The sequence below is a fragment of the Plectropomus leopardus genome, chromosome 5 (genome assembly GCF_026936395.1).
Source record: "Plectropomus leopardus strain MGB_pleo_1.0 chromosome 5, ASM2693639v1, whole genome shotgun sequence".
Taxonomy (NCBI): domain Eukaryota; kingdom Metazoa; phylum Chordata; class Actinopteri; order Perciformes; family Serranidae; genus Plectropomus; species Plectropomus leopardus.
The window spans coordinates 37,179,370-37,193,548 of record NC_142180.1 but is presented as its reverse complement, the minus strand read 5'-3'; the positions used below and the strand labels follow the sequence as shown (position 1 = coordinate 37,193,548).

General features: G+C 39.2%; 1 protein-coding gene across 2 annotated transcripts in view; it reads right to left on the bottom strand.

Moving 5' to 3' along the window:
• LOC148189619 (uncharacterized) overlaps positions 1 to 12,999 on the bottom strand; it is a 135,078-nt gene extending 122,079 nt beyond the window's left edge. Inside the window, exons 1-2 of one of the 2 annotated variants that reach the window (XM_088078153.1) lie at positions 12,644 to 12,999; positions 4,920 to 5,041 (exon numbers count right to left, since the gene is read on the bottom strand). In XM_088078153.1, the coding sequence (XP_087934279.1) occupies positions 4,920 to 5,041; positions 12,644 to 12,701 (180 nt within the window). In that variant the 5' untranslated portion in view covers positions 12,702 to 12,999. The remainder of the gene's footprint in view (positions 1 to 4,919; positions 5,042 to 12,643) is intronic. The other variant, XM_088078152.1, reaches the window with a different exon arrangement.
• Between the last annotated feature and the right edge of the window lie 1,180 nt (positions 13,000 to 14,179).

Here is a 14,179-nt window from a genome sequence, read left to right as displayed (position 1 = left end):
CGTGTTATTGTTAGCTTTCCATGACTTTTCCAACATTTTCAGAGTATATTTAGTTTTTGAAAACTCTTCCAGGCCTGGACATTGCCGTTAACATATCCCATGACTTTTTCAGCTTTTTAATGACCGTATGATCCCTGGTTTTATTTCAGATGGATGGATGGGATTACAAATTCTGAAGAGCTTTTTTCTTTGCTACCATTCCCACAAACTTCAACAAATTGAAACCAGATGCATAAAAATGAAAAACACATTTATCTATCAGAATAGCGAGTGTACACCATTATTTTCCAAAACGCTGCGTCCTTGCTCTGCATTTTCTCAAGCCGCGGTTTGGTCGGGCAGTGAGACACACCAGGCCGCGCTCGGCTGGTGCAGTGCGAGCCATACAGTCCTCCCATGCCCTTGTACTCTGTGCTGCGAGGGGTTTCACCCCTCCAGGAATGCACTCCCTATAATGAGGGTCAGAGGTCAAAGTGCTGCCTCGCCTGGAGGCCGGGATCTCCTAGGCGCACTCAGTCACTGACTCTGTCCCTATATTTAAATCCTGCCTCAGGACATGTTTTTCAAAGGGCATCTCCTAACTAGTTCCTGGTTACTAATTAGTTTTGTGCCATGCTATTTGTCTTTGGGAACCTGAACAGAGAAGGGGGGGGGCACAAATGAGGCGGTCTAAAAAAAGACAGCGTATGGTCTGCCTCCGTGTAGATGATAATCATTCAGATGCTGCAAACACACTCAAGTAAGTATCAACAGTCAGTACACTTTTCCAGGACTTTTTTACGACTTTGAGGTGAAAAGAGGGAAAAAAGTCAAATCATTTTCGAAGCACAAGGGAGGGACTCATGTTTTTGGTTTTTTTTTTAAGTATTATTATTTTGGCTTAGGGGAGGGTCATACAGTTTTAATGGCTGTATTTAGCATTTAGTTCACTAACATTTAATAAAGAAAATATGTCTACCAAGTAGGGCTGGGCGTTATGGAAAAAAGTCTGATCACGATAATTTTTTATCGGTCGATATCGATATATGTCGCGATATACATCAAACCACTATTTCTGTCAAGCTTAAAGGTTCCCTTTGACTCCTAAGTGAGATATGAAGATATCATAACCAGTGATGCACGATAACGATTATTTTAACCAATACCGATAAACTGATAATTTCCAGCTTCTCGTGGCCGATAAGATACCGATAACTTGTTTTTGTTTGTTTTTCATTACCTGAGGGTATGAAAGGCTGAGATGTGGTGAGTGCAGATGAATTTCATTCTCATCATGTCCACTCATCATGTCCTCTCATCATGTCCTCTCATCATGTCCTCTCATCATGTCCTCTCATCATGTCCTCTCATCATGTCCTCGTCACACACACACGCACACAGAGCGGGGGGAGCGGACATTCGGACAGACCGGCGGAGACACCGGTGGAAAATGAGGGCGGGGTGGACATGGCTGGAATGCGTTCTATTGATTACATCTCATATTTCAATTGTGGAAACGTTACATCGTTATTGATATTGCTATGGTTTCATCGTCCAGCCCTACTACCAAGGCATGCTTTCTTTGGAAAGTTTAATTGTTTATATATATATATATATATTTTTTTTTTGTGGTCACTTCTACAGAAAAAAATTAGGAGATTTTTTTTTAGTTTTTTTAAAAAGGCATTTTGTTATTATATTATTATTATTATTATTATTATTATTATTATTAGTGCTGTTATAAAATAAAATTAAAAAACTTAACAATTTAGAAAAAAACATTTTGGGTATTTTTTGTCTTTAAGATTTTGGGGCAATTTTTAAAGGAAAGGGGCATTTTATCATTATTATTACTATTATATTTACCACTATTATTATTATTATTATTATTATTATTTCTATTATCATTAGGAAATTTGGTGATGTTTTTTTTTTCTTTTAAATATTTGGCAATTTTTAAAGAAAAACCTTAATGAATGATTAAATGATTTCTTGTAAAACTGTCAAAAAATCATTTTAGGAAAAAAAAAGAAAAAATGTTGGCAACTTTTTTTCTTTCTTTTTTTAAATGTTGGCAATGTCTTTTTCTTTATAATTTTTTGGTGATTTTTAAATAAACCCACAGGCCTGTGGCTTTGGAAGGTGAGTTTTCTTTACAAATTACCAAATATATTATATTATATTTATCACAGCCAGGTTTTTCATGACCTTACAAACCCGAACACTTGTGGAAATGAACACCAGCGCTGTTTTGTTGTGTTTGACTCCAGCCTATTCGCTGTTTAGTGACAACATCTGTGTGATACTGTTGTGGCTGAAATCAAATAAGGACAAAGAATTTTCCCTTTTTTTGGTTGGAGCTGCTCTTAGGAGTGGTAACGGTGCATGCTATCACTCCCAGCCGGCTGGCTCGCTCTCTCGCTCGCTCTCAAGTCAAATCATTATTGGATTACATTTTCTGGCTTCATAAAATGCGGTTAAGAGGCACTTTAGACATATGTGCATGACCTGCTTTCCAGAGATGGCTATCAGAGCAAAAGTGACAGGTCAATTGCTGATTTCTGTTCTGTAAAAGGGAAAGGGGCTCCCTACCCTGAGCACTCTAAAAGGTTGCACGCTCTCGCTCTCTGCTTCTCTCACACACAAAAAACTAAAGTAGTCTTGTAGCGTCGGCACACACTCTGAGCAGAGAGCACGGCTGTGTGTGTGTGTGTGTGTGTGTGTGTGTTTGTGCGTGTGTGTGCCTGCTTCATGAGCCTGAGCGTGTGTGTCTGTATATAATTGTATAGTGGGAAGACACACACTTAATGGAAGTGGCTCTTCACTCTGACAGCTGGGTGGTGCAGATGAAAGGTCTGCTGCAGCATGTTGTCTACCACTTGTGGAGTGTCCAAAGAGACCCGGAACTCGCAGGAGCGGACGTCTCAACGGCAAACCCTTCAACAGCAGCTTTATTAATATACAATAAACGCATGTGATAATAACTCATATTTTCTCTGTTTATATAGATCTAGATGTTATTATGTAGAGTTGCACTCATACTGATACTGCACAGTCCACAAGTGCGGAAGTGACAGAGATTGATTTAATTTTCAGTTTATCTGTTCTTCGGCTCTCTGCTCAGAATGGCTCTCAAACCTTTTATCCATAAAGCTGAGTGATTTGCAAGATAAGGATTTAAAACATATTGGTCAGGATTGATACAGCAGATTCTCAGATATCCTGACTTGTATAAAAACTGGAGACTACACTTCCTATAAGGAAATAATGTCTCCCTCAGATTCTCACCAACACTCAAAATGCACAAATTGAAATTGCAAACACAAAATATGACTACTGGAAACACGAAATTTTCAGAAAAATATTCATATTGTGCAAAACTGCAATGGAAACACTTTTAAGTCTTTTCTAGGTCACATGATGCTGTGTCTACGTGCTCGTCAGCAGGAACTGGCTCCCTCATGATGCAGCAGGAGCTACAAGAGCTGTTATTGCATCACATAACTCTGAGAAAGTTAAGCAGATCATCTGGAAGTTTTGAATCCACAATTCCTCTGTGAAACTGTGGACTACATCTCCCAGAAATCCCTCATACGTGGGGGCTCACCTTTTCATCACGGCTCCATAACACGCCTACGTGGCCTTGGATTGGAAAAAATGACGGCTAGCACGGTGGCTGCAATAGAAATAAAGCTGCTAATGTTTTGAACATCCATCGCCATGGTTACTGGGATGTTATCACCAGAGGAGAAGCACGCATCAAAATTCCAAATTCTAAACACTAACCGCAAAATTTTCAATTTCATTCTAAATGCATATCGGCTGCAAATATCGGTTAGCAGTCTCATTAACTACTAACAATCGGTATCAGCCCTGAAAAAACATCAGACGATATATATATATATATATATATTTATATATATATATGTGTGTGTGTGTGTGTGTGTGTGTGTGTGTGTGTGTGTGTGTGTCTTTGCTGACCACTTTTGGTATTTTATTGGTTTGTTTGTATGTATTTATTTAACTTAAAAAATGCTAATTAAACGAAAGAAGAATAAAAAGAAAATAAACAACATCCGTCCGTGCAAACAAACAGGCTCCTAAAGTTCAGTTTCACGTCATGTGACTTAAAATCTCATTTGCATACAGAGGAGGTTAAATGGTTTTGTGAGAAATTGCAGCTGAGGTGTAAAAAATCTGCAGTTAAATTTACATTTTCACATCAACACACCTCTTCACTTACTTTTTAACTTTTTATGTCTGGGAATACTTATACAGAGGTAATTATACATTTTTACAATTCTGGCAGCAGCAGCAGCAGTTTGCTGGGAATTAATGGAGGAAGAGTAATTAGCATGAGCAGCAATGAGCACCACGACTGAACACAGAGAGGGAGAAATGTATGCCTCCTACAGAAACTTACATTTCATTAACTGAGAGGAGTGCAGAGCGATCTTTTTGGGAGGTGCACTGCACAAACACCACATCAGTGACCGCTGTATCAATACAGCTGCTGGTTCAAGGAGTGCTACAGATGTTAATGAGCTACTCTGCGCTGGGTGACAGGTGTCGGGAGCATGATAGCTTCCTGGATTCCTGCCAGTCCATTATGTGGCACTTCTCACTATTTCAGCGGCGCTTCAACTGTATAACGATGACGTGTTATCATTGTTAGCAACCCTCATTAAAACTAATTGGTATTGCTATTTGAAAGGTGGCTCATTACCTTGAGGCAAACAGCAGCGTTTTGTCTCAATAAGGAATGCTAACATGGCAAACACTTTTATTCACCGTCGGAAGACCAACAAAGACATTTCTCCTCCTTCACACTCTGACAAACGGCTGAGGAGGAGGAGGAGGAGGAGGATGAGGAGGAGGGGGAGGAGGGGAAGCAGCCAGACTAAAATATCAAGGCTCCCTACATGGAAAGTATTTCTTACCTTCTGGATCCACGTGGACAGACACACGTGATGGGCAAGTAAATTCTTGCAGTCGCAGAAATTCCTCAGTGGGTCACTGGCTTGGAGTTCAGCATCCCTGCATATAAAGCACTCTGACGTCTCTGCAGAAGAAGAGGAGAGGATCGAGGTTATGAACGCTGTTTTCACATCGCGTCAGAGGCTGAAGTTAAAGGGTAACTTTGGTATTTTTCAACCTGGACCCTGTTTTTGTCTCTTAGGCCCGTTACACACAGCACTCGTCAGCAGCGCGAGCAGCACTTAACGCGACGTTTTTTATTTTGGTGCTCGTGTTATCAAGTTAGAGCGCTGCTCAGGCGCTGCTCAGGCGCTGCTCAGCTGCATCTCAGCTGCACCTCAGCGGCACCTCAGCAGCGTGTCAGCTGCACCACATCTAGAGCAACAAGACGTGAAAGAAAAAGAGAAAAAAGAGAGAAAAAGATGTGAAAATCATGTTTTGATGATTATATTGACTCTAAACCGCCTGAGATATCGGCTTGATTTCTCTCTAAAAGTGGAGGGTCATGAGCAACTTAACAAGAAATGGCCCAAAAATAAGCAAAAAAAAAAAGAAAGAGAAAGAAAAAGTTAAACAAAATACAAACAAACAAGAAAATTACCTCAAGAAAGTGCTAAAAATGTTTTTAAAATAAAGCATTGTATGTCCACATAAATGCTTTTGTTTCGTCTCAACAGTTTCTTCACCCAAAAAGCTTCAAAGACGAGTAACCTCTGCATCTGACCGCAAAAAAAAACGACGTTCCCATTAGTCAGTTAGACCCAAAAACACGGGAAAAGTTGAAGTTTAAAAAGTTAACCCGTTACATTTAATTGCTGGTGAGGAAATTCTTCATTGACACTGAATTTATTGTAGCTGTAAATTACTGTATTTTCCTAATATTCAAATATTCTTATAGAGCAACTTCTTTCCTCTTACAGCATTCAGCACACGGCGTGCGAAGGCTCCCTGAAGCATTCGAGCTTTATTCTGCTCCCAGCGGGAGAGCGGCGGCGTGAATCTGGTCTTTAAAGGTAAATATAGCAGGTTGACATTCATGACGAGACGAACACAGCGGTGCAGAGGCGAGAGCGACAACAGCAAACAAAAAAAACGGTTTTCTTTATCATTATTTTCAACTGTTAAAACTGCTTTGTTTTCTCTGCTGCAAATGGTGAATTTATTTAATCTAACAGCGAAATGTAGAAAATTATACATTAAAATTAACCAAATTTTATTCTGCAGAGAAAAAAATAAAGTATACATTTCTCATTCTCAAATATTGTCCAATTTCTAAAATAAAAACCCTTTGAAACCAGGTGATTCCTTCAAAAAGCAATGAGCAACAAAAGAAGAAATGACCCAAAAAAAGACTTGGCAAATGTGCTTAAAAATTCTAATAATTCTGTAACATATTTTTTAAATGTCATTTTGATAATTATATATGGGTTTTTCCCATAGTTTTCCCTCCATTCGCTCCTCTGACATTTTTTACTTTGCTTCTTTAAAACACTGAAACCAGAAAAAAATGGTTTGACTTCTTTTGAATACATGAGGAAAAATCCAAACAATACTTAGAAATCTTCTAAATTATGTTAAAATTATGTCACAGAAAGAAAAAAGTTTTTTAATTTTTTTTATTTAGCACTTTCTTAGGGTCTTTTTCTTCTTCTTGTTGTTTATGTTCAGGTAATCTTCTTGGATCTTTCTACTAATTTAATACATTTTTTTGTCCATTTCTTTTTAAGTTGATGATTTCCTTATCCCCAGTTTGCCGATATGCTCAGGTTTCTAAAGGTTAAAATAATTTTCTAAATCACAGATTTCTCACGGTTTTGCTCACTGCCATGTTTTTGAAAGAAATCAAACCACATTGCTCAGAGTTCAAAGGTTTAAATATTTGTGAAAGATATCTGAAAGAAAGAAAAGTCATGTGGCTCCAGGTTTTAAAGTGTTAAATATTAATTAAAGATCATTTTACAAGCTGGCTCTTCCAGATGTCCGAGAGAGTCATAGCTGCACATTTTCTGGGGATATTTTTTGTGTTACGTTTGCGCTGGTTTCCCATAAACAAGCACTTAGGATCAGTTGGAAGATTAAACTGACAGGCCTGTTTCAAACAGCCTAATGGCCTTCAGTGCATTTGGGTTGTTATTGATAAGCTGGAGGCAACATTGAAAATACATCTAATCTGACTCAATAAAGAGATGACACAATAAAGTGAATGCTGTCCTCCGCCGTCGTACAAACAGAAATGGGTCAATCTGCTTTGTGCATCCTGCAGTATAAGAAGTTTGGCTATTTTGGTGGCAAATATGAGACAGCTTCTTTAAAAATCTGCATTTCTACACAGTGGACTGATTTTAGACTGTGCGATTTACCAGAATTGCTATTCAGTTAGAGCAAAAACAACAAGCTGATAGAAATACAAATCACTGAAACCAAAAACAAACAAAAAAAATACCCCCAAACTTGACAGGCACTCGGAGAGCGCACACCCAAACCAAGGCCGAACGCTCTATCTTGCATTGTTAACAAAAGTGGAAAATATTCATGTTTCCACATCGTGATTCGGATCTGCTCCAAAAGTCAATCTTTCCTTGCAGATGCTACTCTTCCTCCACGTTTTATGATAATCAAGCCGATAGCTTTTCCATAATCCTGCTGACAAACAGACAAATAAACAAACAAAGCCCAAACTCGACCTTCGAGGTCAGAAAAAAACGTCTGAAAACATCTTTCCTAATAGAACATTAGTAGTTACTGACCAGCTGTTTCAGCTGATTAACATCAGTATCAGGTGACACAGACTCGGCACCGAGACCTGTGACTCAATATTTGAAGCTGCAAATAACTTCTGCAATTATGACAATAATCAAATTTAGGAAAAACATAAAGTAACAAGAGAAGTTTAAAGTAAAAAAACAAAACAAAAATAACCTAAAGAAAGTGCAAAAAAAAATTGTTTTTCTTATAAAATTATTATTTTATTTTTTTTCACCTTTCCTTTTGTAACATAAATTTAAATATATAATTAAGAGAATTGTAAATATAGTTTTCTGGACATTTTTCTCTCATTTTTACCATTTTTTAAATTTACTTTTATTTTTTATTTTTGCAGTTTGCAGGATATTTCTTACAAAGTTGCTCATTATGTTTTCCTGTGTTTTGAAATAAATCAAAGCAGCTTTCTCGGGTTTCAGATGTTAAAATGCTTGTGAAAGGCATCTAAATGCAGCAAACGAAAACTGATAACACACTTAACACACATGAACACAGAACTAAAAGACATTTTTCACTTCAAATAATGGATGAGGAGGAAGAGGAGGATGAAGAGGATGAGGAAGAAGAGGAGGATGAGGAGGATGAAGAGGATGAGGAGGCAGTAGAGGAAGAGGAGGAAGTGGAGGATGAGGAGGAAGAGGAGGATGAGGATGAAGAGGAGGAAGAGGAGGATGAGAAGGCATTGGAGAAAGAGGAGGATGAGGAGGAAGAGGAGGAAGAGGAGGATGAGAAGGCATTGGAAAAAGAGGAGGATGAGGAGGAAGAGAAGGATGAGGAGGATGAGGAGGATGAGGAGGCAGTAGAGGAAGAGGAGGAAGTGGAGGATGAGGAGGAAGAGGAGGATGAGGATGAAGAGGAGGATGAGGATGAAGAGGAAGAGGAGGTTGAGGAGGAGGAGGATGAGGAGGAAGAGGAAGAGAAGGATGAGGATGAGGAGGAAGAGGAAGAGGAGGATGAGGAGGAAGAGAAGAATGAGGAGGATGAGGAGGAAGAGGAGGATGAGGATGAGGAGGAAGAGGAAGAGGAGGATGAGGATGAAGGAGGTGTTAATTGTTAAGGGCACGTTGCCTTCACTGTAACAGCCGCGTTGGAGTGGCGGCTGAAGGAGGCCTGGTATCTGGCGGTGAAATGATCGGGTGTTTCCCGCTCAGTTAGGAGTGGACATAAAAGGTGAGCGCGGGAATGCATCGCGCGCTCGCTGCCAGATGTGCGGCCCCGGCCCCGGCCCCGGCCCCGGCCCCGGCCCCGGGCCGCGGGATCGCCACGGCAGCCAGCAGCTCTGACTGAACAGAAAACGCGCCAGTTTGTGCGCCGGTGATGATCCCGAACAGCGGCTTTGAAGCTGAATGTCGGACAGTAGCTCGGAGCCACATTTGTTGGTTTCATCGTGTAAAAACACGAGAGGCGGCGAGGGCGAGCTGTCACGAGGACGCGGATAAACTGCTGCCTCAGGAGCTCCTGTCTCTTTTGGGCCTCTCGTTGAACCGAAACGCTTCAGGTGAAAATCTATCTTCAGACGAGAAATCTGTTAATCAAAGGGCGAGTTTTTAATGTTGGATTCTGTGTAAGCAGATTTTATTACTGACCAGGCATTTATCTCAGCTCATATTAATATTTCTGAGAGGAGCTGCAGAGCAGAAAAAAACATTAACTTTGTTTCTCAACACACATTTTAGCTAAAAAAGGGCTTTTTCAAGACTTTTCATGACTTTAATGCAAATTTTAAAGACCATACATTCTCTGAAAAGACCATCGATACTCCTCATTGGTTCTTTTTCATTACTATATATCAGCTTTTTGAAATACGTACTCTTTTAAAGAAATTGTGACTATATAAAACTCAGGGACTGTTCATTCAAGCGCAGGAGCGGGACTTTGTTTTTAATTTTGGCTCTTGGTGCGCACAGTTTTAAATGACTGGATTTCGTTTTATTTTTTAAATCCTGTGGCAGGTTTGGAAGGTTTGTTTTCTTCAGAAATTTGGGCCAATTTATTTTTCTTTAAAACTTGTGAAATTTATTCCTGTAAACGTTTTTGGCGATATTTGAAGAAAACATTTTGGCAATTTTTTTTTCTTTAAAATGTTTGGTGATTCTAAAGAAAAAAATGACTTTTTTTGATTATTTAAGGAGATTTTGGCTTTTTTTTTTCTAAAGTTTTTTGACAATTTTTGGCAGATTTTTTTTTCTTTTAGAATTTTTCAGGGGAAAAAAATGGTCAAGTTTCTTTTAAAACTTTTTCAGATTTTTTAAATTTTCTTTTATTTTTGGTATTTATAAAAGAAACATGGCATTTTTACACACAACAATTTTGACATTGTCTGAAGAAAAAAATTGTCCAATTTGTTTGTTTTTTTTCCTTTAAGCATTTTTGGTAATTTTTTAAAAAAAAATAGTCAATCTTTCTTTAAAAACTTTTGGTGATTTTTTCATTCTTTAAAAGTTTCTGGTAATTTCTTAAAGAAAACATTCAGTGAATTGACATTGTGACTTTTAAAGAAAAATGTTGGCTTTTTTTTTTTTAGAAAACATTTTGGTATTTTTTTTTTCTTAAAAACATGTGCTTTTTTTTTTTTTTTTTTTTAAAAAAAGATGCCTTCCAAACCCACACACATCTTCAAAAATCCCCAAAGTGACACCATTTGTCACAGCCAGAAACTGTAAAAACAGAAATTGTAGTTGGATTTTCATGTTTCTGATGGTCCCTAAACACAAATTGTTATTGTACAGGTTTATTAAACAAAATTTCATGACTTTTTCAAAACTTGATGGGTATATTTGGTTTACCAAGACTTTTCTAGGCCTGGAAATTGGTATTTTCAAATCCCATGGCTTTTCCAGGTTTTTCATGACAATGCAAAGCCTCCTAAAAGTGAAAAATGTGGCATTTTGAGATGAATGTGTGGAGTCTGTCTGCCACTGGCTTCACCTCCCTGTTACTGACACCTGGCCTCCTAATGGAAGTCATTCTAGCGAGGCACTTTCCAAACACTCCTGTGTGTCACAACTCATATGTTTGCTTCCTTTCGTCTGCCTGTCGAACAATATATCAGCTTTAGTTGGTTTTCACTCATTGTCAAAATAACTTGCGGGTAATAATGGAGCCGTGCAGAGACACACATATAGAGCGTGACAGTCTACCTAACAGGCAGTCTGCGTGTTCCAACAGCCTGACCGAAAATATTTCCAAAGTTACTGTGATGGCAGGTTCACCAATTATACCCACAAGTCCTTTTTAAAATTTCATTCCCCCGAATCTGTACTGCTTTTACGATCATTATGGCGAGCCCCGAGGCGCTTCTGGAGCTAAATAACGGATGCACCGCGGCAGAGAAAATAACTAGAAAACAACATTACAACAGAGATGTAAACACGCGGCGCGTCAATCGCAGCCGAGCTGACACGTCTGCGTGATCTGTGACACCCGTAATTAACTGTCAGCGGTGTCAGTGCTCGGCAGCGTTTCACATGAAGGTGAGTGCTCCACTAACTGGCTGAAGTCACCCTCCACGCACGCTTTAACAAAACTTCCTGTGTGCAGCAGCAGCGGCGGCGGCAGCAGCTCCGGGCTGTGTTGTTTCCATACAGGCTGCTGATGCACTAAAACAAAGTTTGTCAGTTTTTGACGCTGATCTCTGACTATCACAGAGGAGAAGGCACCGACATGAACCCCGTCAGAGCTCTGTTTGCACCACTCGACTGTCTGAAAACGTCTTCAGCGGTGGGCTTCAGTCACTGACGATTTAATTCCCGGCTGCACGGTGCAGCACACAAAAATCATAAGACAGAAAAACGTCAGGACGGAGGCCGTAATCTCAGCAGAGGCATTGTGTACAGTACACTTTACAGTAAACAAATGGGGGAAAAGGCCAGATTGAGATCATTTAATTGTCCGTTGCATTGCTAACGACCTCATTAACAGAAGAATGATGGGAAATCAGCATGGTCCGGGCAGGGAACCGCCTGTGTGACAGCCATCTGGCTACAATGGGGGGTGGGGTTGAGTGGGGGTTGGGGGACTGGTAAATTAACACCGCGGCCGTCACGACTTGCGAGAGCAGGCCGAGAGCACCTCTAGATGGAAGCAGGGATTAGTGTTTTACCAATCATTAAAAATTCAACTTTTCTTTAAATTATGACATGTTAAAAGTCCGAAAATGAGAGTAAACTCATCCACTGAATGCTTCTTGATATTTTAACTGATAAAAAAGAAATAAGTGAAAAACAAGCAAAGGAAAATGGCTTGAAGGTGAATTCACTTGAAGTTTTCACAATAATAACCCAAAAAAAAGACAATATACTTTAACACTCTGAAACCTGGATCGACATCAGTATTCTTGTTGCTGCGTTCAGATGCAGGTTTTGCACTGAGGTCGATTTAACACTTTTAAATCTGAGCAAATTGTTTAATTTCTTTCAAAAAAAAAAACAAAAAACAGGGGGAAGACAACAAGCTACCTCACAAAACATGGCCGAAAATTTAAAAAAAAAAAAAAAGTCACAAGAAAATTACCTGCAAATAAGCACCCAAAAAAAAAAAGAAAAAAGGAAAAAGAATAACAAGAAAAAGTGCTGAAAATTTAAAAACATGAATGAATCTATTTAATATATTCTATTATATATTTTCTCATTAAAATATTTTTAATTATAAAGTTAATCTAATTAAAAATATACTTTTCTGGCCTCTTTAGGTGAAATGTCGTGTAAAGTGTGGGACACTTCTTGCCAGGTCGGTCATTGCCTTTTACCCTGTAATTTCTTTTTTAAGCAACCTAAACTAATTTGCTCGGTTTTTAAAGGGTCCTGTATAGCTTGTAAAAGGCGTCTGATGTTGATCCAGGTTACAAAACAAACGTTAACGACAAACGGATTCAAAGTGTTTTCTTCGTGAAACGTAAACTCACACTTGAGGACGACATACGTACCAATGAATAGGCTGGTGCACGACTCTGCTGCGGACAGTGGCCGGTACTCACTGCCCATCTCTCTTTTGCTGTGGCTGAGAGTCGACTACTTCCTCTCACTCTCTGAGCACTTCCAGATACCAGCTGTGTCTCCCACTTCCTGTTAACATTCCTCTGTTTGCTCCCGCTGGGTTTACATGGACATTAAGGGACAACTCAGCGTGTCAAAAGTCAAAGTTACTGCTGTATATATCTGCACTTTCTACGGCTGCACTCACTGTCAGCTGATCGCTCTGTTTTTGTTTTTGAGGAAGTTATGAAGAGTGGCGGCCAATCACGGCTGCACTGCGGAGCACGTCAGGACAGGAAGCCAGACGGAAAAAAAAAAAAGAAAAAGAAAAAAGAGAGAGAGAGAAAGCTTTCGGGTGAGCTCTGTGTCTGTCATGACTGTCTGAAAACAGATGTGTGTGAGAAAGTGGTGAACGTAAAACACCACATAGGTAGATTCTTTTTCAGCCGCGTGCATCGTTTTGTTTAACGGAAAATAGTTTTAAGATTTCATAACAAAGGAGGAGCTTTTAATGGAAGAGATGGCTTTCTTAAAAACAACACTGTGTTGCAACAAACCATCGTGCACACTCACTGCTGGGAAATGACTAACAGATATTGGAATTTCCCCACGCATCTTTCTGCATATTGAAGAAAAATACTAATGGAAAGTTCCAGAGAAACAGCAGTGACATTTATTTACACCTTCAGCGACCGTTTGTGAGTGTTCAGGGTTAGTTATCAGTCAGTATTCACAATATGAGATAAGTCAATGTCACTTTAAACTTAGAGATTATTTTCAGCCTGAAATTATCTTGTTATAGGTTAAATGCATCAATTCACCAAACAATTGCATGAGCTGTAAAAAGAAAATAAATTAAAAAATAAAAGCAATATCCATATTGGGACTATTTTAGACTTATTGTGAGCTGGAAATTCACTGATTAAACTAAAAAAAAACCAGTCTTGCCAAAAATGTTTGCCATATGCATGAACACAGCTAAAATGATCAAAAAACCAAGAATAAAAAGCATGTAAAATGTGCGAAACAGTCCCTAAGGCTTAAAGTTGTGCATTTTTAAGGGCAAGTATTTCTATATTTTTCACTTTTTTTAGTATTTTATTCAAATGTTATATTCTTAATATTTTACATATGAGTACTAATGGACTCGAACTGGGCTGTATGAGTGGCAGGCTGTCAACAGTCACTGGTAAAATTCCAGATATCATGAATCTACATGAATCAGCAGCTGGTGAGAATGCAGATGTTCTGCCTGCAGCTTTAGCTTCAGTTTTTTAGCACGTCAGCCTGTACACAGTCATCCTGTACGCAGTCAGCCTGTACGCAGTCAGCCTGTACGCAGTCGACCTGTACGCAGTCAGCCTGTACGCAGTCGACCTGTACGCAGTCAGCCTGTACGCAGTCATCGTGTAAGCAGTCATCGTGTACGCAGTCAGCCTGTACGCAGTCAGCCTGTACGCAGTCATCATGTACGCAGACATCCTGTA